Raw genomic sequence first — 23,861 nt, 5'->3', positions numbered from 1 at the left:
CAGGACTTAAGGAGCTACGATCGCTCTGCTGCCACATACAAGATGGCGGACGCAGTTACGTACGGCTCAGCGCTCCATGAGGGGTCTACATATTGATGTCTATGTTGGGGACCACTGTTTTAGGGGACCAGATGAGCATCAGTCCAAGATGCTTTGGTTTCTCAGTGTCTTATCATGTATAAGTTAAAACATTTTCAAAAAGTCCAAAAAGTCAATTTATTTATATGTCTATGGTGTTAACGACTCTACTTAGCATACAAATAGCCTAGCATATGCAAAGGCGCTTCAGCAGACCCACTTGGATTCTCAGTCATTGGATGAAAAACAATGACATCACAGTTCATCATTGACATGTGATTGGTTGGTTTATGTGTGCCCATTGGATAGCACTTATGACTTTATAAACCCCGCCCCAATCATTAATATTTTTAATGCTGTATTTTAAAAAAATCTATATAAAAATAAATGCTGTATTAAAATATATTCATTTGATATTGCTTAAATGCAACATGTTCATACATAAGGAACATAAAAGAGACAAAGAAGTTTTTTTATTTTCTTTATTTCATTTTATTTTTGTTACTTTTTGCACACAAAATAAGATATAAATGCTTGTCCATTTCTGGACCATCTGGCAGTGTTTTTTTGTCCAAACATGATCAAAAATTATTCTGCGTTCAGGACAGGCCCAACATCTCTCCTGTAGCATAGACCTGACGTCTCTTCCTGTAATGTAGTCCTGATGTCACTGAGCTCCTGGTTGGAGGAACTTGGGGTCCATTCTGACACCGCCTCATAGCTGCCATCCTCCCAGAATGCCACCTCCTCTGTAGCCAGTACTCTCTGCCTTCCTCCATCAGGTGTTAATACAGAACAGACAATCATTATGAGCTACAGGCATCTTTTTTTTTTTTTTTTTGAACTTTTTATTTTCAATAACTGTTTTACATCAACATATACACACAATAGACATACAAAGAATACCAACTCAAGTGATGAGATTACATAATAGTGATGAATAATACAAACTAAATTTGAAAAGTACATGACCAAAAAAAAAAAAAAAAAAAAAAAAATATAGAGGTGTCAAGGTTACATTATGTATTTAGTTATAGGTCTCCATCTTGTTTCAAAGGCCCCCATCTTAAGTTGTAGTCTTGATGTTATTTTTTCCATTATATAGACTTTTTTAATCCTATCTCGCCACTGTGCAATATTGGGAGGTTGTGGCCTTAACCAACTGCATGTTATGCACTTTTTTGCAATCAGAAGCAGAACTCTGATCAGGTATTTATTATCTTTGTTGATCATGTCAGAGGGTATTATTCCTAGAATATAGACGGATATATCCATATCTAATTGAATGCCCAGAATACTCTTTATATCTGTTTGGACATTTTTCCAAAACTCGACCATCTTCGGGCAATCCCAAAATATATGAGTAAAATCCCCCACATTTCCACAATTTCTCCAACAAAGCTGGGATGTTTTACAGTATTTAGATGTGATGATTGGAGAGTTAAAGAAACGCATCTTAACCTTCCAATCAAACTCTCTCCATGTCGGACTGTTAGTTAGTTTGTGTCCAGAGCTAAATGTTTCTTCCCAATCCTCATCTGCTATTATTATGTTAGCCTCCAGTTCCCATTTCTCCTTAATTTCTTTATTGTTAACATTGGATTCATATTGCAAGCTTTTGTATATTTTTGAGATGAGTCCTTTTTTTGATTCACCTTTTGCTGTTGATAATAGGATTTCTTCCGTTTTAGTCATGTCTGCTGAGAATTTCTGCCAGTCACTATGATTCTGGATATAATGTCTAAGTTGTAGAAATCTATAAAAATCAGTTTTTTGTAGATTAAATTCCTTTTGAATTTGTTCAAAAGATTTCATTGTTGGCCCTTTAAAGAGCTGTGCTATAAATACCAGTCCTCCTTTTGTCCATCTCTCAAACCCTGTATCCATAGAAGCTGGGATAAAATCTGGAATCTTGGCTATTTTTAAAATTTTTGATATAGAGTCAGGAAAATTGAATCTCTTTTTTATTCTTGACCAAATATTAATTGTTTCCTTAACCCAATGGTTTTTAATTTTGAGATTTCTTTGAATCATCTTTGTTGTAAAGGGCAGTGTATCTAGGGACAGGTTTGGGCAGGCTCTCTGCTCCATATCTACCCATATTGCCTCATGATCCTTTGCCAACCATAGAGCTATGGCTCTCAAATGAGCAGCCCAATAATAGTTTTTTAAATCAGGCAAACCCAATCCTCCCTTACTCTTTGAGGACTGAAGTGTTTTAAGTTTAATTCTTACTTTTTTATTTTGCCATACAAACCTTGATATTCTTTTATCCATCTCTTTGAAAAAGGAGTTGGGAATGGAAACTGGGAGTGATTGGAATACAAACAATAGTCTTGGTAAAATATTCATTCTGATTGTTTCCACTCTCCCCCCGAGGGTTAGTGGTAGGATCTCCCATCTTTCCAGGTCTTTTATAATTTCCTTCTTCAGCTTCTCATAATTTGCTTTGAATAATTGTGAGGTTTGAGGTGTAATAATTATACCCAAGTATCTAAATCCTTTATTGGTCCATTTGAACTTTACTTTTTCTTTTAGCTGCTTTGGGCATTCCCCTGATAGCATCATTGCTACCGACTTACTTTCATTAATCTTATATCCAGAAATATTCCCATACTCTTTAAGGTATTCTAGTAGAGCTGGCACTGATTGGAGTGGTTCTGTTAAGAATACTAATAGATCATCGGCAAACAATGATATTTTATGTTCCACCCCTCCTTCATCTTTTATTCCCTGAATTTGTTTATTCTGTCTTATTGCTTCTGCCATTGGTTCAATATTAACCGCAAATAATAGAGGACTCAGGCAGTCCCCCTGTCTGACTCCTTTCTTAAGATCAAAAAATTCTGAACAATATCCGTTAATTCGAGTTCGAGATTTTGGATTTTTATAAATTATTTTCACCCATTCAACAAATTGTTGTGAAAATCCAAATCTTAGTAATGTCTGGTATAGAAAACTCAATTTTACCCTGTCAAAAGCCTTTTGGGCATCCAAGCCAATCAGGAGGGAGGGTTGTACTTTAGATTTTGTATACGACATCACGTTTAGTGTCCTTCTAATGTTGTTTGCTCCCTGCCTGCCTGGAATAAATCCCGTTTGGTCTGGGTTGATCAATTTCGTTATATGTTTTTGCATTCTTTCTGCCATTATACTTGTTAGTATTTTCAAGTCATTGCATAATAAACTCACGGGTCTATATCCTTCGCACATAGTTGGGTCTTTACCCTCTTTATAGATTACAGATATAATGGCTTCAGACCATGTTTTAGGGGGGTCACCTGTCCTTAGTGCATAGTTAAACACCCTACATAGTACTGGCGTTAGTTCTTCTTTAAATGTTTTGTAAAACTCCCCTGGCAGTCCGTCTGTCCCCGGGGATTTATTGTTTTTGAGTTTTTTAATAACATTCAGAATTTCCTGTGGAGTTATAGGTCGGGTCATTTCTATCGACTCTTCTTCTGATAAAGTTGGGAGATTAATTTTTTTGAGAAAAGAGGATGTTTCATCATCCTGAGTATCTCTGTCTGAGTCATCATATAATTTCTTATAATAGTCTGCAAATGCTTCAGCTATTTCTTTGGGTTGTGTTTTAGTCTGCATAGTTGATGGGTGTTTTATTTTGGGGACGTGCCTATTTACTTGAGCTTTCCTAAGTTGAAATGCCAAGAGGCGACTCGCCCTGTTGCCCATCTCGTAATATCTTTGATTTGTAAAGCGTAGAGAACCTTCTGCTTTAACAGTTAGTATCTCCCCTAGCTTATCTTTTGCATTTTTAAGCTCTCCCATTATGTTTTTATTCCCTAGTTTGTGCTCCCTTTCCAATTCTTTGATCTTATTTTCCAACTCCTTTTGTTCTTTCATTCTGGCTTTTTTCAGTCTGGATGATATTTCTATTATCTTCCCTCTTATCACTGCTTTCCCTCCTTCCCATAGTATTGTTGGTGAAACTTCCCCATTATCATTTATTTCAAAGTATTCCCTAAGTGACTCCTTGATCTCTCTGACCATATTTTCATTACACATGATTGAAACATTCATTCTCCAATATCTGAAACAGGATTCCTTATTTATATTTAAAGTTAGCCTTATAGGTGCATGGTCACTTATAGTTATATTTTCTATGTTACATTTTGATACCTTATGTATATGTGGCTGAGATATGTATAGATAATCTATTCGAGAGTAGCTTTTGTGTGGGTTTGAGTAAAAAGTGTAGTCTCTTTTTTGGGGGTTGGCATTTCTCCAAACATCAACAAGACCAAGCTCTTTAGTTATATTATTCAGCATTCTAGATTTTGTTGTCGATGGCCCGTAATCAGAAGGGTATCTATCTAGAATATTATTTTGAACCGTATTAAAGTCTCCCCCCATCAATATCAATCCATTCGCATCATTAGTCATTATATCGACTATTTCTTCTACAGGCATCTTTTAGTCATTATGAAACTACAGTGAAATTGTTTGGCAACTTCCAGCTTAGTATGCACACATAAGACATTAAAACAAACAAACAAACAAATACATTCTTACAAAAAATAAAAACTTTAATGAAAAAGAGAAAACACTTGGAAACAATTGGAAGAAAAAAATAATTAAAAGCAGTTGGTAATAAATAGTAAAACATAACTCAACAAACTCTGAGGCAGATAATTTGCTTTGATGGATTTTAATAAATCACAGTGCTTTAATCATTCAAGGAATTGTGACATCTCTAGATTAATAATAAATCTTACCTGCTTCTTTCTTGACCAACATCTGGATGACTGGCAGTAGGTCCTTGATGCAGCTGGAAAACATTTTTGTGCATTGTCAATACATAGTATAATTACATTATGTACATAAACAATATTGAAGCATAAAACATCAACATTCTAAAATAGTAGATACTCACACACAGTTGCATCTCTGTCCTCATCACGGACATCAGGACGTTCCTGAAGATTCTGATTGACACTAATGTGACTCCCATTCTGTGGAGTCTGTGGAAATAAATGTAAAATTTAAAAAATATTGTACCAAATATATCGCTTTCTCAAAAATACATAAGTAAATAAGTTAAAATTATTCTCAACCAGCCATTGTACAATCGGAAATCAACGCAGTGATTATACATACTGGCTTCATGGCTCCGTCCTGATATCTGTCCTCCGTCCGCCATTTTGTAGATCTCTACTGCTTTCCACACTCTGCCTTGCTGTACTGCGTTATAACAAAATAAATAAAATAACGGGAAGATCAGTTTTCCTTTCAAATATGCAAGTGTTCACTATTGACTAAATGTGAAATCATAACTTACTGAATTTCTCTTCGTCCTGGTGAACTCCGTAAGAGCTCTTCGGCACGTCTGAGGCCTGGCTGTTTAGGCTTGGCCATTTCTCTGGTCTGAAAAAAATAAAAGAAGATGCGAGTATTTTTAAGAGTTCAGAACATCACATGTAATAAAAAATACAACACGAAATCTCTCCCTACACTTGTTTTGAGATTATGAAAACGACAGACCGCTTTCTGTAAGAAACAAACAAAGCAACTCGCCTCGCTGCACGTGCTCGCTATTCATAAAAGCTTTCTTACCGCCTTGTTGGACCGACCGCCGCGGTGTCATCTGTTGCCGGGACATTGCTGAATATCAAAACGATAATGAAAAAGTAACTCCGTGAAATAGGACTTTTTCCACCATTTCACACAACGCACGGGCATTTTCGTTCATGTTGGGTTTAGCATTAGCATTCGTTAGCGTGGGTGCAAATCTTCCTCTGGAGTTTAATGGCGGCTGCTTGACCGACAATGAAAGCGCATTATTGCCACCAACTGGACTGGAGTGTTAAATGAAAGTTGACAGAAGAAAAATACATTCTAAAAGTTATTTTTTCAAAAGTTAGGTGACAGTATATTTTATTTTTATTATAATTAATTGCTAAAATGTTTTTAAATGTATAGATGTTTATTTACTCAATTCTACTTTGAGCTGTCTCCTTTTTAGTTCATACAGAATATGATTCATAATCCGTAACTAACACAACTTTTAAAAAAGAATACAAATGTATATACCCTATCAGAAGTTATCACATACTTTCAACCATTTTGTTCTTCAATTTAAACTCAAGAGTTAAGCAACTGAATACTGTTAAATCATCTGTAGTTTCTTAAGTCCTGTATTGTGATGTGGAATGGTGTCACTACCACTCCAATATAGCATGACTCTGGGTCTTTAAAGCAATCAGTGAACATTAACATTAGTTTGAATATTATTCACAAAAATACTTTATGTACAATGAACCACTCTGGAACATGTTTTTATTATTATTTTTGATTAAGTTATGAAATTCCTCCCATCACAAGATAAATCTTCAGATAGGAGGAATGTCAAAGTAAGATCACGTTTCACAAAAGTCTATTGTATGTAATCATGCATATTCTTCTTTTATATCATCAATTCAACCAAAACTAAGTTTTTCAGTGCTCCTAACACACATGTAATGTATATTTTAATGGATAGCTAGATTGTTTTAATATTCTTTCTCCAAACATACTTCTTTATGGTGAACAGAAGGTAAAAAGGGTTAGCTACAAAATAAATAAGAGTCAAAAGGCGGTGCTCAACAGTTGATTTGCATTTGCATGGCACTCAGCAACTTCATTTAAATACAAAAACCTCTGCTAGGCACAAGGGGAGGAGGGTGATAGGGGAACACGGACACACAGCATTTTTGACCATTTTTGGCAGTGTTCGACTCTGACAAAAACCTCTTGCCGAAAGCCCTCAATCTCCATGCGCACGGCAGAACAAGGTGTCAATAGCTGCCGAACATCCCATTTTTCGTCCTGTGTTTTGCGAGGGAACGCAAAACCTTTTGCGAGGGAACGCAAAAGTTTTGCGAGGTAACGCAAAAGAAAAAAAATTCCCCATGTCCCCTGGAGGGCTCCGTAACTCAGTGCGTTATAGTTCCACACCACATCGCTTATAGGATTTGTTGCTACGCGTTTGCGCAGTGTGAAGGAAAGAGGAGACCAGCTGCACAGGCAGGCTGCGAAATGAGATGCAGGTGATCGGTTTGTGTGATCGGCAACAAGAGATCATGATCGATCACCGATCATAAACTTTTTCACGGAAATCGGCCGATAATGATCGGTGGCCGATCGATCGGCACATCTTTCTCTCTCTCTCTCTCTCTCTCTATATATATATATATATATATATATATACATATATATATATATATATATATATATATATATATATAGCCAAGCATCTCAAGGATCACTGATGCTGAGTTGTATATCAGCTCATTGGTTTCTGTTATGGTGTTGTTGGTAGGGATCGTTCTCAATGCTGCATTCACATCTTCAATGAGACTTTCTGATGGTACTTCACTCAACCGCTATAGTTGGCGTCGGGGTTGTCTGGTGTTCATTTGGGCCATGATTCTCTCTCTCAGGTCAGCTGCTGCCTCGTTCAGCTTTGATGGTTCATTCATTACTGGGGCTACATACCCAGTCTCTGGGCGGGTAGTTGTAGATAACTCCCCCCTGTCCTGACATCCAGGCTCCTCCCTCTTGCCGTAGCAAGAGGGAGTTGTACCTCATCAATCTCAAGTTGTGATAGCAGTTGCCGTTTGCGGATGTTGGAACACTAGCTACTAGTTGTTTAGCAGTCATTGTAGACTGGGGATGTCGAACTAACCATTTTTCCCCACAGTCTTTGCATGTAGCCCCTCTGACTAGGGTTCCAACAGATCCAGGTTTTCACCTCTCGCCCATTTCCGTCTTGTTCCAGTAGCCCATTTGTCATCAAGGTGCTCTGGTTCCCCAGCACCTGACGCAGACCTTGTTTGGCCGGGCGACATCTGAGCCGGCATGTTAATCTTCAGTATAATTCCTGTCTTGGTTAGGATATCTCTACACGCTCTGTTCTGTGACACTCTGTGTCTAGATATATTTGCTGTCACGCATGGCTTTTTGCTACAACAGTAACTGGGTGGGTATGTTGGATTTCATTCTGGTTTTCCTCTTTTTTTCTGCTCAGAACTTCTGGACCTGCAGCCATTGCCTGTGACAGCTCTGGGGAACCAAGAGTTTGAGAGCTTGTACAAGTTCACTCACTTTAATCCCATCCAGACACAGATCTTCCACACACTGTACCACACTGACACCAACGTCCTGCTGGGGGCACCAACAGGCTCTGGGAAAACCATTGCAGCCGAGCTTGCCATGTTCCAGGTCTTCAGCAAGTATCCCTCCTCTAAGGTTAGACTGACTGAGGCTCTTTTTGCTTTTTGTGTGTTTTTACATCAGTTCTAAGTTAGTTTATCAGAGGTCTTCACTGTTACATTGATTCTGGAACAATGTAGAAGTACTTGGCAAGTATTTAGCAATACAGGAAGCTGGGTTTTATTTTCTGTAAAAATTTTGACTTTCTCACATGCTTTTCTGTATTAATCAAAACAGAAGTTTCGCATACATAAGGCGTAATTTTTTGATGGCTCAGCTTATCAAGTCATTCCTGACATTTTTTTCTTCATTGTTGCCATTTAGGTTGTCTACATTGCCCCTTTAAAAGCTTTGGTGAGAGAGAGGATTGAGGACTGGAAGATCAGGATTGAAGAAAAACTGGGGAAAAAGTAAGTGACACTCCTCACAGAAAAGCTCCACCTCTCAGGAGTTTGTTGTGATAAGATGGTAACGCTACCAGTTTTGCAGAGCTGTCATTCTTTTCCCTGTTTCTTGTGTGGGAAGAGTGGTAGAGCTGACTGGTGACGTTACTCCAGATATGAGAGCTATCGCACAAGCTGACCTCATTGTCACCACACCAGAGAAGTGGGATGGAGTGAGCAGAAGTTGGCAGAACAGGAGCTATGTTCAGAAAGTGGCCATTCTCATCATAGACGAGATCCACCTGCTGGGTAGGTGTCACTCTGTGTAATCTGGTTATGAAAAGCAGCATATACATCCAGCTGACCTCTCAGAGAGTGTTGGCCTCTAAAGAGCTATGATGAGGTAAAGATAAATAAACTACATTTTCTGACACATTCTCTGCTGCTGACATGAATATGTAAATTGAACTGTGTGTCCAGGTGAGGACAGAGGCCCTGTGTTGGAGGTAATTGTGTCCAGGACTAACTTCATCTCCTCTCACACTGCAAAGGCAGTGAGAGTGGTTGGTCTGTCCACAGCTCTGGCCAATGCTCGGGACCTCGCTGACTGGCTGGGAATTCAACAGGTGAACTGTAAAAAACACATGGTCGATCTGAACTAGTGTAGTAAATATCAGAATGTTGGAGTGCTTGTGAATGCAGCACAATGTGCTATGTGAGTTCTTGATTATAACATCATCCCTGACTTGTGGATTTAAGTGGTGCAAGGGGTATCAAACAGCAGCACCATTTAATGGTAGTGTTACGTGATTAAACAGCTCTGGTTTGTTACAGTGTAAGTGTCAAAGGTTCACCTGATAAAGAAGGCTGCTTCTGTTCTGGGGGCATGTCTGTGGAACCTCTGGAGAGGATGATACAATAAAGATTTTCAATTAAAAAAAAATAAAATATATATATATATATATATATATATATATATATATATATATATATATATATATATATATATATATATATTAGGGATGTGCCGATCAGGTTTTTTCCTGCCGATACCGATACCGATCACCCATGAGGGCCGATACACCGATACCGATCACCGATACCGATCACATAATTATTATTATTATTATTTATTTATTTTTTTATCATAAACACTACCGGTTACATTATGTGGAAAAAGGAACCATGAATTCACCTTAATTTAGACAAAAACTTGTTTTTAATAACTTTTTTCAAGAAGAAAATTAAACAAAACAGGCTAAATAATTCAAAGAGCCAAAATAAAACCTCTCAACATTGCCAAAAAAATTCAAGTATAAAACTTAACATTCAAAGGCAAAAACAGGTTCCATACAATAAACAATCCTGAGTTACTGAATGAAAACTTCCTGATAGCAAGGCGGCTAGCTGATTACTGCTAGCTCTGATTGGCTGTTTCTGACTGAGCGGAGTAATTATGCAGATCAGGGAGGAGATCGATTATTTTTTTTAGAGATTATCTGTCTCATGTTAGGACAGCGAAAGTTTTAAAACGTATGTAAAATCAGTGATTCTTGAGAATAGGGACAAAACAGGTCCTATTATAAAGCATGAAATTTGAATAAAATATACACAAAATATATTTTTTTCAAATATCTAACTAAACTAACCTGGGTCATGTGAGCACAACAATGTATATTTTTCTTTTTTTTGCTGAATATTTTTTTATTTTAAACATTGTAGTCGGTGGATGATGCCTGTAAAAGCCCTTGTCCAGGAGCAGAACTCAATACATTCTTATAGTTTAAAACAATTAAAGAAATACTAAAATTATATATTATGACAATTAAGTATAAGTAGTCATATAAATAATTATAAAAGTATCGATAAATTGAATTAAAAATAATTTTTAGATATTTTCCAACTCCGTTGAAATTTGTCCTTAGTTTTTGTCAACACCGTCAGAAATGAAAAGAATGTAAAAAAAAAATCAGGCATTATTGGGGGGCACCAGAACTTCTGAGGACCCCATGACGTTGTCTTTTCTCTTCCTTTGCTAGGAGGGCTAGTTAGCTCCGTTTAGCTTAAGTTATTCTTTAGTTTTTTCTTCTGTTTTATTCCTAAGTTGTTTGTCACAACCATGATGTGTCAACTCCATAACTGACAATTTACAAAACTTTGATGAAATTTTGCGAAATAAAAGCTTAATTTTGGTATAATGTAAAGATTTCATGGACCTGACGAGCTACAATATGGCCTCCTTCAGAATAACATCATATAAATTGAGGGAGTTTGGCATTTCGTCAACTCCGTCAGATGTCAACTCCGTCAGAGTTTTTCTGACTCTTTCAGGGAAATTGTTGTCAAATCTCACTTAATTGTGCAACTAATTCATTTTAATGTATTTTACATGAATTGCATTACTTCACATGTACCAAGTTTTTCATTTTACTCACTAGTTTGTCACCACCTTCAGTTCTGTGTCAACTCCGTCATGCACTGTCAACTCTATCAGATGGACTTTTTCTTGTTTTTTGTTTTAAATAATATTTATTTTATTTCTTGAGAAGCATTTGTCTGTAAATTGAGTAAAAATATCACTAATGGGGTATTTTAAAAATCATTTTAGATTTATTTTTGTCAGATGGTGATGACAAAGTTTTGGGTCAGGTCGATTAAAAATGTAATTTTAAAAAAAAAATCGCATCTGGGAGCCTGTACCTTAGCATCTTCATATTTTCTAAACATTATTTGTCATATTTGCATACATAAGGTTGAGAAATAATAAAAAAAAAATATATGGGAAAATTAAAACCCATTTTGTCCCTATTCTCAAGAATCACTGAAATTTATTTTTTTAAGTTAGATGCTGCAGCTTTAAGCAGAGGTTCGGTGTGAGAGTCACTACCAGGTGGAGCAGAAGCGAAGCTCCGTCTGTGAAATATTACTACCTGTAGCGTAGCAGCGGTTCAACAGCGAGAGCAGAACCAGCGTCTTACATCGCAGCTCGAAGACTTAAATCATTTTGCGGGTTATTTGTTTAGTTTTCTGACCGTCATGCTAATCCGGGTGAGTGTTTGTAGCTGTGCGCTGCTTTACCTGCTATCTGATCCTTTATATGTCTTTTTTACCGCAGTGAGCCTCGATGTAGCCAAACTCCGTCAAGTATGGCACTGTTTTTATGTCGTATTAGCTTCGTTGTGTTGATGCATTTTGACGTGCTTCAATTTTCCGCCGCAACACGCAAACTTCCCCATTCACTCAGTGCGATATAGTTCCACATCGCTTAGGATTTGTTGCTGCGCATTTGCGCAGAGTGAAGGAAAGAGGAGACCAGCTGCACAGGCAGGCTGCGAAATGAGATGATCGGTATCGGCAACAAGAGCCAATGATCGCCGATCACCGATCATGCACTTTTTCACGAAAATCGGCCCGATTATGATCGGTGACCGATCGATCGGCACACCTCTAATATATAGGCTATATATATAATATCAGTGGCGTGCGGTCAGGGGAGGCAGGTGAGGCACAGCCTCACCTGTCATCATGGAAAAATGATATATAATAATAAAACCATTTATATTGCTATTTTCACCCTGTGGTTTGAACTATAAAGTATCTATTTTTTAATTAGCTTAACCAATTCTGATTAGTTTTTTCTTAAAAATTGCTGAATTTTCGCATTTTCACATTCAAATGCTCAGAAGCGAAGCCGGTGAGGCAGCAGTGAGCTGAGCCTCACCTGGGATTGCGCAACCTCTCGCTAACTGCACTGGCTGCCATTCTATGGAAGCATGTTCGTCCTGTCTGTACGTCAGCAATAAAATGGCTAAAAAACATTTAATATATGGACTTATTTAACATAATTTCGCTTATATATATAATGTACAGTGTTTTTTGTCACCAACTGTGTGTGTATCGTGCATGGGCGTAGGTTTGGGTAGGGACGGTAGGGACATGTCCCGACCAATATTCACGGGATATGAAAAAGTCCCGACCAATTTTTGCCATATTGGCTCAAAGAACGTGGATCTACGATCTTTGATTAGCAGCAACAGGCGGTGCGCGGAACGGAAGCTTCTTAGTTTGACATTAATTATGAGCCTCCGAGACCGTGTCGGAACGGTGCTGTCGGGGGGATGGGGGGAGGGGGAGTCAGTTGAATCGTCGGACGTTCTTTGATTAGCTGCAAAAGGCGGCGGCTAGCTGGGCACACGCGTCTCCTTCTGAGTCTCCGAGACCATGTCTCCACCAAAAAAGAAAAGGACAGACATTAGAAGTTATTTCGCTACGTCGGCTGTAAGTACAGTGAGTGGACCCATAAGTTAGATATCTATCACGCAACGCATTTGTTGTAAAGTCCGGTGTTTAGTAAGGTCAGCACTGAATGTGAGGTAGAATAGGTCTGTTAATTATGTAATATTTTTTCTTTTTTATTTTATTATTGATTTCTTCTTATCTGCAATTGTGTTTGCTGTATCCAGAGGATATTTCTTTTGATCTTACTTGTAACGTTTGCTGAATTTTGTAAAGGAAAAAGTAAAGTGTTCTTGAACTGATCTGCTGAGTATGACTGTATCTGGTTGTATAAGATGTATGATATGGTTATGGTTGGGGGGAGGGGGTTATTAAGTCAATGTGGTTTCCCCCCCCCTTCTCACAAATGTTCGGTGCTCTTGGGCATTTCACTGTGCTGCGGGGGGGGTGTCAAGGTCCCCACCAAAACTTAGACCGAACCTACGCCCTTGGTATGGTGTTTTGTGTGCGGAGGAGTGATCAGAAACGGCAGAGAACAGACTCAAGGTGAGGCAGGCAGTTCTCTTGCCTCATGGCAGGGGGCGCTCATGATCCCAGATATTGTGATTCCACAACTGCAGAGTAAGACACAGTGAGCTAGCCATGGAGCTAGCCATACAGTAAATAAGTAAAGTACAGCGACATATTTTTTTTCTCCTCTCTTCCGACGTAAACATGAAAGACTACATTTCTACAATTAAACAGTTTTCTAAAGTGGATTTTCAATTGAAGCAGGAGATAATAACTAAAGGAAGACCAACACCGGAGCTGAAAGTTTTGCTTCGAGACAGTTTGATGATTCTCAAACGGAGTAGAAAAGACATGCCGGTGATAGACTTGGCTTTGGATGAACAGATATTTTTGTGCAGAATTAGCGGTGCATGGATTTCATTGATACGTAAAGGTAAGACAGCAATAAGATGTTTTTGTTTATTTATTTTTTTATGAAATGTGTGTTTTTTGGGCTACAGTTTTTATGTCTAAATAATTCAGTTAAGTAGAAGCGGTAGCTAATCGACCACAGCAATTATTTATTAATTAAACATTAAGCCTAAAACGTACTACAACAACAGACTAAATGTTCTGTTATGTGTGCAAAATTCTTGAATGTTTTTTGGTGTTAAATCCTAAAACATGAAGTGGCATTGTTGTCAGTTTCTATGGCAACGAGTGTGCATAGCTTAGCAAATACAGATCACTTTGCTGTGGATCATAGCACGAAATTAATACCTACATTTTTAAGTTTCACTGAGTTAACGCAGCTATGGATGACATGTAAAAGGTTAGTCTTTTTGCCCCCCAGCGTTGTATGCCTGCGCGAAATTTGCGTATGTCCAATAATATCCAATAACATTCATGGTGTCTAAGACATAAGTCATATATATATATATATATATATATACATATATATATATATATATATATATATGTGTGTGTGTGTGTGATATTAATATCTCCCTGTAAGACTAAAGTCTAACTTTCTACAGTTGGAATGAAATCCTTAAACTATCAGCAGGTTTTCTGTAATTTTCTTCTTTGTTTTTAGTTTGTATCTCAGAAGTATTAGGTTAAGGGCTAAATTAGATTGAAGAACTTAACACACTTGTTGTGTTTCAGGGCTCGATCCACTCTGTTATTTTTAAAGTCTCTTACTTATTTCTGCAGAGGCAGAGCACAATAAGTGTGTTATCCTCGTGTTTCAGAATAGAGAATAGAGTGGTGGGACATATGCTCAGAATCACAGAAAGGTCCAGTTCTAGTAACCCCAGAGGAATGTGTGCCATCCATAAATCTGGCTGCTTGGCTGCTGCTGGGATGGAAGCTGCCCAGCCTACTCCGTCGCTCTCATGCATTTCTAGACATTAAGGATAGAACACACCAGAATACCAGATCCAGTTAGTCAGGCACATCACAGGTTAAACAAAAGGCCACCAGTGTCCTGCTGCTTTCATGCCACAGCCAGAGGAATCCTCAGTTTTCCAGTTGCTGACATTCATTTTCTATTTTTTTCCCTTCTTTTTTCCATTTTTCCTGGTGCTGTCCAACAGGTGGGGTTGTTTAACTTCCGTCCATCTGTGCGTCCTGTCCCACTGGAAGTTCACATTCATGGTTTCCCAGGACAACACTACTGTCCCCGAATGGCCAGCATGAACAAACCCACTTTCCAAGGTCCAGCTGCACATTCACATTCATGTCTTCATAGTCATTAGCAGTCATCTTCTGTGTCAGATACTGTGAGATCAGGTTCTAAAAGTTTTTAAGCAAAAATATTTGTTTAGCATTACAGAGAAAACAGCTGCTGATATAGAAAGCATTAACATATGTATGTTTTTATGTTAAATTATGCCTTTGGATGTGGGACTTGAAAATTGCTATTCAAACCTAAGAAGTATTAGCCAATATATTTCTGACATTTCTTTGTAGCAATACGCAGTCATTCACCTGCCAAGCCAGTGCTGATTTTTGTGTCATCAAGAAGACAAACCCGTCTGACTGCCCTGGACCTGATTGCCTATCTGGCCACAGAGGACAACCCCAAGCAGTGGCTGCACCAAGACGAGAGAATGGTATGTTGACACTCTCTCCTGTTTCCAAATCGCAGTAATCAGCCTTCATTCAGAGAAACTATTACAGATTTGTTCAACTACCAGCATCATATCTGAAGATCTGATCACACTGGGCTGGCCAGCTAGACTGATTACTTGAAGGATTATAACTCTTTTTTGTAGCTTTAATTTGGCAAACCTTCACAATAAAAGCCTTATCAAAGTAGTAAAGCTAATTACATGCATCAAAAACACAACAGTCTGAATTCATGCTGTAGCTTAAACTTGCTGAACAGGGATAATTATAGCCCGAGTGTATTGGTGAGTTTGTGATTAAAATATGACAAATATTATACTGCTGCTGCTAATAATCAAAATAGTAGTATCATTGGTGTTGAATATGGACTGATACCTAAATGTTCAGAGTAAGCTTTTTTTTGAAAGTTGTTTTGTTTTAAAATGCTCTTTAACAAATTAAATAGTTTTGAGTTAGACCAACACTTTGAAATGCCATTGTCTTCGGAATGGCATTTGGGACAGTTGGCAAAGGTGTGCCAACTCATGAGAAAATATTGAGAAATTGCATTTGCCTTTCCTGATCCATGCTTTTTTCTGCAAGAGCTACACTTTCATATTTTTATACAATTGGGATTTTTATAATATAGTAGAAATATTTTTTTAATAGACTCTTTTCACGACGTCAGACAACATCCGTTTTGACTCGATCCAGTGTATCTTTAGTTCCGGTGTGTGGAGTTAACGCTGTTTCTGGACTCTAAAGCAGCTGCCACAAATACGATTTTAAGATGTATCACTATTTTGTAAACAATTTTTCTCCATCAACATTATCTAAACTGGACAAATTCCTCTCTGAATGATACCAGTTTGACTACGAAGGTACGTGTTTTGGTTTTTTCTAGCTGTTAGTTGATATGCTAGGATAGCAATAGTAATTTGTTAGCTGGCTAACATTACGTAGCCTTTCTGTTTTGGAAATAAAATGTATTTAGGCTCTAATCTTAATCAGATTTTTATAGTATAGACTGGGGTTGCCACCCGTCACGTAAAATGCATGATCGTATTAACCCCTCCTCACGTCATATGCTAGTTTCACCACCCGCTCAGTAGCGACATTACCTGTAGTCTCAAGTCCAAAACTTGACAGTTATGCCAAACACCCGCTGCTCCATCACGTCCTGAGAAATCAAACTCCTGCTTCGATAGAGACAGGAGTAGGAAGACACTGTCATAGATAGATAGATAGATAGATAGATAGATATTAAAGTTTCATTGGAGAAATGTGATGGGCTATATATATATATGTAAAACCATGTACAGTGTTTAATATAATTATTACATAGATGTTTGCAAGAAACGGCCACAAACCTTATGTCTTTGTTCCACAGTAGCAGCTTTAATTTTAGCATTTCCTCTCCTCCACATCCTTCTGTTGCCAGATGTGTAAAATTTACAAAAAAGATACAATTTAAATGTAAAAGTTGCACATATGTAGATTACTCAAGAGAAGCTATTTACAATAATTTTTACAGAACTCTACACAACATCAATTCATTTATTAATAGATACATATAGATATTAATTACAGGATAGATACACAAAGATTTAATTTCTAACACAGCTGCTTGCAGTAATGAGTGTTCATCCAAGAAGTGTGGCTTGCAGGAGCAGGGAGGCTCTGTACTGGTTTGTCTCCTTTTAAATCAAGAGGCCCATGATAGGTTGACGTTAGGCAGCAGATGTCCCACAGCTGATTGAACCTACCATGGACAGAGGAACAAGACCATCCCAGATATGGTAGGTTGTTAGGTAGGCTACTACTGAGAAAGATGGACACAACAAAACAAAAGGAGAAATTATGAATCACATCGGAATATGTAAATTATTTGGCAGATAGAGTTTAAGTCAATATTTAAAATGCTTTTCTAAACACCAGTGTTGGAAGATGTCAGTGATTTTAGTGAAACATTTAACAATACAGCACTGACAGGCAGCGGTGTATAAGTTTCCTAACTGTGGCTAAAGCTGCTGCTTGCTGGTTTACTCTCCGATCAGAGGCTGGTTCCTTTAAATGCAGTTGGAGAATGGTGAATTGACAATGACTGATAACGGCTAACACTTAAATACTGTTTTATTAAAGTTAATAGAGAAAGCGAACCTCTAAACGTTACAGCACTGACAGACCACGGTGTATATATTTTCCCAACTGTGGCTAAAGCTGCTGCTAGCTGGTTTACTCTCCGATCGGAGGCTGTTTATTATATACAGAGATAGAGAATGGTGGATTGACAATGAGTAATAACAGCTATCTAACACTTAAATGCTGTAATTAACCTTACTTTTTATTATATCCTTAAGATAATGAGTATCAGTTAATTTTTCAGTCAGGTTTCCTGAGGCAAAATGACACCGGAAGTAAAGATACACCTCTTAGAGTTATGGGGGCCATTGTTTGACGTCACTGTGAAAAGGGTCTATTGTCCTTCAGTGGGAAAATTCAGATGTAACGACAGCATTGTGGTAGGTTTACACAGATAAAAAAAAAAAATTAAAATAATAACTATATAATAATGTACTGTACAGTAAGGACAAGATTATGACATAAAAATAATGTGCAGTTATCAGAAATAGTGCACAATTTCCTTTCCGCTAAATAAAAGCCATGATATATGTTTGTAATATGGTCCATTCTTAGTTACAAACACAGAAATAAAACTTTGTCTTTGAAATGTTCTGTTTTAGTTAAAAATGTTTGGGTTACTAAATATTTTAGAATAATTTTTCACTGCAATCTTTAAGGCGTTTGCCCCTTCTTTGAAAAATAGCTCAAGCCTATTCAGAACGTGAAAACATTTTTGCGAGGTCATTCACACATCTAGTCAACTACATGTGTGGAATAAAGATGCACTTAAAAGTTGTAAGACAGCAGCTTTTGAGTTAGAGAATGCTGATCTAAACTGTTCCATTATAGCCCTATCTTTATGTTTGGTGCAGTTTTCCTGCTGGAATCTGAACTACCACCCAAAAGACAAGCTGGACTTCTTATGGCTTTCTTTCATCGTTCCAGTCTTCCATAAATACCAAATTTATTGACTGTGGTCTTGTTGGTATGTTTGTGTAGGTCTATCTCTTCCTCTAATTAAGCACTAAGGTGTTGTCCTATTGTTGAAGCAGCTTCTCCACAGTTAAAATGGGCTTTCTGGCTGCTTTTCTGATTGTTTTACTTGCTCATTCTGTCAGTATAAGTCTTGGTAGGTTACAATTCTGTATGTTGGATTGTTTTAACTAAATGTCCCAAGTCTTGGAATATGTCTATAACTAGGGGAGCAGCAATTTACCAGTGCTGATTTCTTTAATTATAGGAAATGGGTAATCAGTTGATATTTATTTGTGAATCCGATCATATCCCTCGATCTTATCTATCTCAGCAATGGTCTAAAAATCAACCACTGTCCTCTTCTGCTCTCCTGTATGACAGGGGTTTGACTGTTAGCCCTTTCCCTAACCCCATCCCACCAGGTCATGTCTCCACCCTTGCTTTTAGCAGTAGTCACCCCACTTTTGCCAATTCAGCGACTTTCTTGCTATATTTAGTGACATTTCAGACAAAAAAAAAAACATTTGTCTTTGCCAAAATCAAAATCTGTAGGTCAGACTTTTTAACGATTGTTAATCTGTGATCAACCAGAAAACTGCAGTCGGTGCATCCCTATCTATAACCTAACCCTGCTTTAAACTTGTCCACAACTTTCTTCCTGACCTGTCTGCTCCTTCCTGTGGTTTTCTCAGAGTTGTTAGTTTGTTCACTAATCTTCTCATGCAAACACTTGAGGACTTCAAAGAATAGATAGATTTGTGGTGAGATTAGTTTACATTGATTAATTTAATCTCCTAATTAATTCTGGAAAAACAACTGGTTATGAGAATGGTGAATGAAAATATGTGGTGTTTCCAATTTGTATTTCCAAAAATCCCCTAAAACCTATGTATAATTTTTGTTCGACTTCATAATGATGTGCTGTTGACCTGTCCCAAACATTCATGAGTACTTCTGTAAAGTATTTTAGACTAGACCTCTTGCGATAAACAATAAATCAATCACATGATAAATTAGTGGTTCTCAACGTGGGCGGTACCACCCCCTGGGGGGCGTTCAGAGGACGGCAGGGGGCACTGGCGGAAATTTTTACTAAAGGGAGGCGCTTGGATTCTTTTGGGGGGGCGTTTGGTCTAAGGTAAACTTTACACCTTAAATGCACAACAATACCAGTTTAGACTTTGAGCAACTTGCTAAAACTGCATTGTGTAACATTAAAACATGCTTGGCTAGAACTGTATCGATGGCAGCTCTCCTTCTGTTCAGTGTTTGTAGCTTCTTGGCGCAGCTCCGTTCTGCTGCTACTGGTAGCTTCACCACATCAGTTCAGCGTTACACCGGCTGATGACGGTGCTGTGATTCACTTTGTCTGGTGTCTGATTTTCAAATATTTTATGTTTTATTGAGGATTTTTTTACATATGTTTTGGCAGTTCTGTGATCATGTCAAAGCAGCAACTTATATTAAAAAGTGTTTTATTTCCATTTGAAAGCTGCCCGCTTCCATGGAAGGACAACAGAAAATCGCTCTTATAAACATGTAATTACTAAAATCACGATACCCTCACTTTGTATCCCTCTGAAAAATGAACCCATTTAAATAAAGAAACCCCTCCATGGTGATACCACGATAGAGAGCGTTCATTTTATAGCGTTAACATCGGAGCTGTAAGTGGTCCGGTATAAAACGGGTGTGATGGAACAAAGGTACCACAGCACTTTTAAATTTCAATAATTAGAATACCGCAATTGTTTCCGTTGTTTTTAAAAGGTTTATGTCAGTCTGCCTTTTCCCCATCGATACGCCCTGCACCTTGGGGGGTTAAAAAAAAAAAAAAACGACTCGCACATTACGCAAAACTCTGAAACAGGAGAAGCGGGACATTAAACGGAGCGACGAACTAGATGTGAATTATGGCATAAAAACAGAGAATCCAACGCTGAACAGTGAAAAATCAACACATGATGTGAAACATGACGATTAGGCGGCGCAGCAGGTGATGAGTGAAGATTACTGATGGCGGGCGTCAATAAATGATAAAGTAAATCTAGCAACAGGAAAGAAACTAAAGTGGACATAGCAATAAACCAAGAGAGGATAATACTAATCAAAGGAAACTAAATGGAAATGAATGAAGAACAAAATGCAAGAATAAACTAAGAAACTAAAGTAAATACAGAGGAATAAACTGGTATTGCAAGACCTTTCAAATAATACTTAATATAGTGGACTGTATGGCAAGAATAAACACAGTATTTCCAGTTAAAAGGTAAAATAATATTGTTGAAGTGCCATGGATTTGTTGAGACCACATCTAATACTGAGAATAAATTATGTCTTACAGACCATAACAGTAAATAACTTATCACTTATGTTTTTAATTAGATTTGATGTATTTATTTCTTCAGTATTATTTTTAATGTCAGTGTTAATGTCATGAGGCTGATGACTCCATGACACTTTCAGTTTGACTCATTAGGATTTTATTAAGAACCAGATTTGTTCTTTGTAATTTCTGTCCAGTAAAACTATTAATCTATAAATCAATAGACAGATCTATATAAAAATATAATCCATGTTTCTGTCTCATATTTCTATGGCATTAAAGGACCTGGAACCTTTGGTTTTCCACTGAAAGCTCTGGTTTGCACAGTAAATGCCATGTGGGTGAAATTTTATGGATGATACTCTGATGTCCCATCCTCCTGAAGGCAGCACAGAGCTGCACCACCAGAAACCGACAGAAACACTGAAGAGAAGAAGAGCTATGATTAATGTAGTTACAGTTCTATCCATGTTTTAATGCTGCAGAGCTCAGTCGTTTTGCAAATAGTTCAAAGTTTAAACTGGCATGTTGTTCATCTTTTATCTGGTCATTTTGTGGAATATTTAACAACTAGAAAATGGCAAAGAACAAGAATATTTTTTCCACTCTGATTGGCTGCTGTTAGGCCTACCGATTTTAAGTTGAATGTTCATTGCATTTTTCGTAGACACCTGTGAAAATAATTTCTATTCCCATGGCTTTTTTGTTCTCTGGGAAATTATTTTTGATGATAAATACAGAAACAAACATATAAATCAAAACATCAACACTATTGATAGTAATATTAATAATAAAATAATAGTCAGCGCAAAGTAGCCTACAAATTCTTTGGTGGGAGGCGGTGAGGGACCTGGATAAAGGCCGAGGGGCGCTGGCCCAAAAAAGGTTGAGAAACACTGTGATAAATAAAAATTATCGACCTCATTTTAATTTATCGGCTTCATCATTTCTTTCTGGTTTTTTCTCTTTCTGTTGATGACACTGGATGAAAAAAGGCTGTACTAATTTGGTTAATGTAGTTTTTGCTTCCACTTTAGTTTGATGTTGCGTTTAGTTTTTTACTAATGGAGACTGAGAGTCGATTTTATTTTTGTCTTTGGTTGTTTTATTTTGTTTACCAGTTCGGGTGTGAAATGTTCTTTTGAAAATAAAATGTATTTATTTTTGGCAAAATGTGCTTGCCTTATTATGTCCTTAGCATTACATCAATTTAAAATGGTCTTCAAACAATAATATTGTTTATCTAAATTTTGAGACTATTTATCGCTCAGCAAAATTTGTTATCATGACAGGCCTTCTTTAGATAACAGCAATGTGACTATTCAATGGCGGCCTGTTTATACTGTCTATTTAAGCAAACTGCAGTTTTTCATTGTCAAGTCATAAAAGGTGAAAAGCAAAATATCAGTTAGATCAACTCTGCAGATTTGTTGCTTCAGAATAATCTGAGTTAGTAATTCCTGTCCCTGTATGACAAACTCTGTGTGTTCTGCTGATTTACTGCACTGCCTGCTGCTTTTCGGTGCTGGCCTGTGCAGCAGCTCTGCTCCCTGCTCGTTAATTGACAGCTTCTAGAGATAGCTGCCTAATTCTCTCTGGGGTCTCTCTCACCTGACCATCTGTTATTCTGTCCTGGGAGACAAAGTTCCAGTCCTTTTTTTTTAATGTTTTACCTTGAATTCATGTTTGTTATATTGGTAATTTGAAGCATTTTAAATGTGCTTTTTGAATATTGATACACGTTTTAATCAACAGATCTCCAGACTACACCAAACTGAGCACTTATTATAAAATATTTTATTATTTTAGAGTTTAGATTTATGACCCAACATTCGAGCTGGGGTGTGCCAGAATTATTTGTTTGATGGTCGGGTCCAGGTCGAGCTTCTGTGGCATGTTTAATAAGCATGAAATACATCCAGAACAGAGAAAACCAAACAAGAATGTACGATGTAAAGTTGTTGTAATCTACTTTTTATGGTGTGAATAAAGTAGTATATAGTTTAACCTGTTGTGGAAATAAAGTAAGCACAGTGTGTTTGTTAATCAGACTGTAACAAACGCAGTGCACTGCATGAGCTTGCATCTCCGCCTTTCTAGCAGCGGAGATAGGATCCTATTAATCACACATCTCAGAAGATTTGCACTTCACTCACCTTGCTGTTACAACAAGTGACAATAAGGAGTTGGAAAATGGTAGGAAAAAGCTAAAAACAAGAGAAGTTATATTGCTTATTTAAATAGTAGTCTAAAAACAAAAGCAGCAAAATCGTAATTAAAACAATATGTCGGGATTTCTCCGGGCCCAGGTCTATAACTAAAGTTGATCAGTCGCGTTGAATCAGGCTCGGACATAATGCCTACGGGCCTGGGCCGGGTTGGATTATTTAGGTCTGATTTAAACTTAAACAGCCAATTTAAAAAAAAAACACACACATTCTACTCTTTACTTTAAAATACAATCAGTTTTGGGGAAGATTATATAGTATCTCCAGTAGATTCCTACTAAATCAGAAAAGACCAGGAACCTCATGCATAAAAGAGTTGGTAGGTTTCAAACTAGTGACATGCGGTGACGTTCCTAACTGGTGAGGCACTGACTTAATCATAATCAGATTTACAAATATAGACCATCCATAGCCACACTGCCAGTTAACGGAATAACTCAATGAACAGAAGTTTAAGTTTAACGAATAATTACGTTAACTCAATGAAACTTGGAAATGTAAAAGTTTCATTGAGTTAAATGAAACTTGGAAAAGTGAGTACACCCCTCACATTTCTGCAGATATTTAAGGACATCTTTTCTTGGAACAAATGTGCAGCTTATATAACAGCAGGGTGAAAGCAGTTTTAAAATCTTGGGGGTACTATGACAAAAGTGTGTTGTGTGCTGATGAAATTTTTGCGAAGCAATAAAAGCTGGG

The 23,861-nt window shown here is 37.4% G+C and overlaps 1 protein-coding gene across 3 annotated transcripts in view; it reads left to right on the top strand.

Moving 5' to 3' along the window:
• The window catches only part of ascc3 (activating signal cointegrator 1 complex subunit 3), a 337,899-nt gene that overhangs the window by 263,396 nt on the left and 50,642 nt on the right, over positions 1 to 23,861 (top strand). For all 3 annotated transcript variants that reach the window (XM_088013868.1, XM_088013867.1, XM_088013869.1), the window contains 6 exons: positions 8,105 to 8,325; positions 8,614 to 8,699; positions 8,815 to 8,981; positions 9,153 to 9,298; positions 14,996 to 15,116; positions 15,372 to 15,514. In XM_088013868.1, the coding sequence (XP_087869994.1) occupies positions 8,105 to 8,325; positions 8,614 to 8,699; positions 8,815 to 8,981; positions 9,153 to 9,298; positions 14,996 to 15,116; positions 15,372 to 15,514 (884 nt within the window). The remainder of the gene's footprint in view (positions 1 to 8,104; positions 8,326 to 8,613; positions 8,700 to 8,814; positions 8,982 to 9,152; positions 9,299 to 14,995; positions 15,117 to 15,371; positions 15,515 to 23,861) is intronic.

Source organism: Poecilia mexicana, unplaced genomic scaffold, assembly GCF_051168715.1.
Source record: "Poecilia mexicana isolate PSO_F unplaced genomic scaffold, ASM5116871v1 scaffold_16, whole genome shotgun sequence".
Taxonomy (NCBI): Eukaryota; Metazoa; Chordata; class Actinopteri; order Cyprinodontiformes; family Poeciliidae; genus Poecilia; species Poecilia mexicana.
This window is presented reverse-complemented; position numbering and strand designations above follow the sequence as displayed.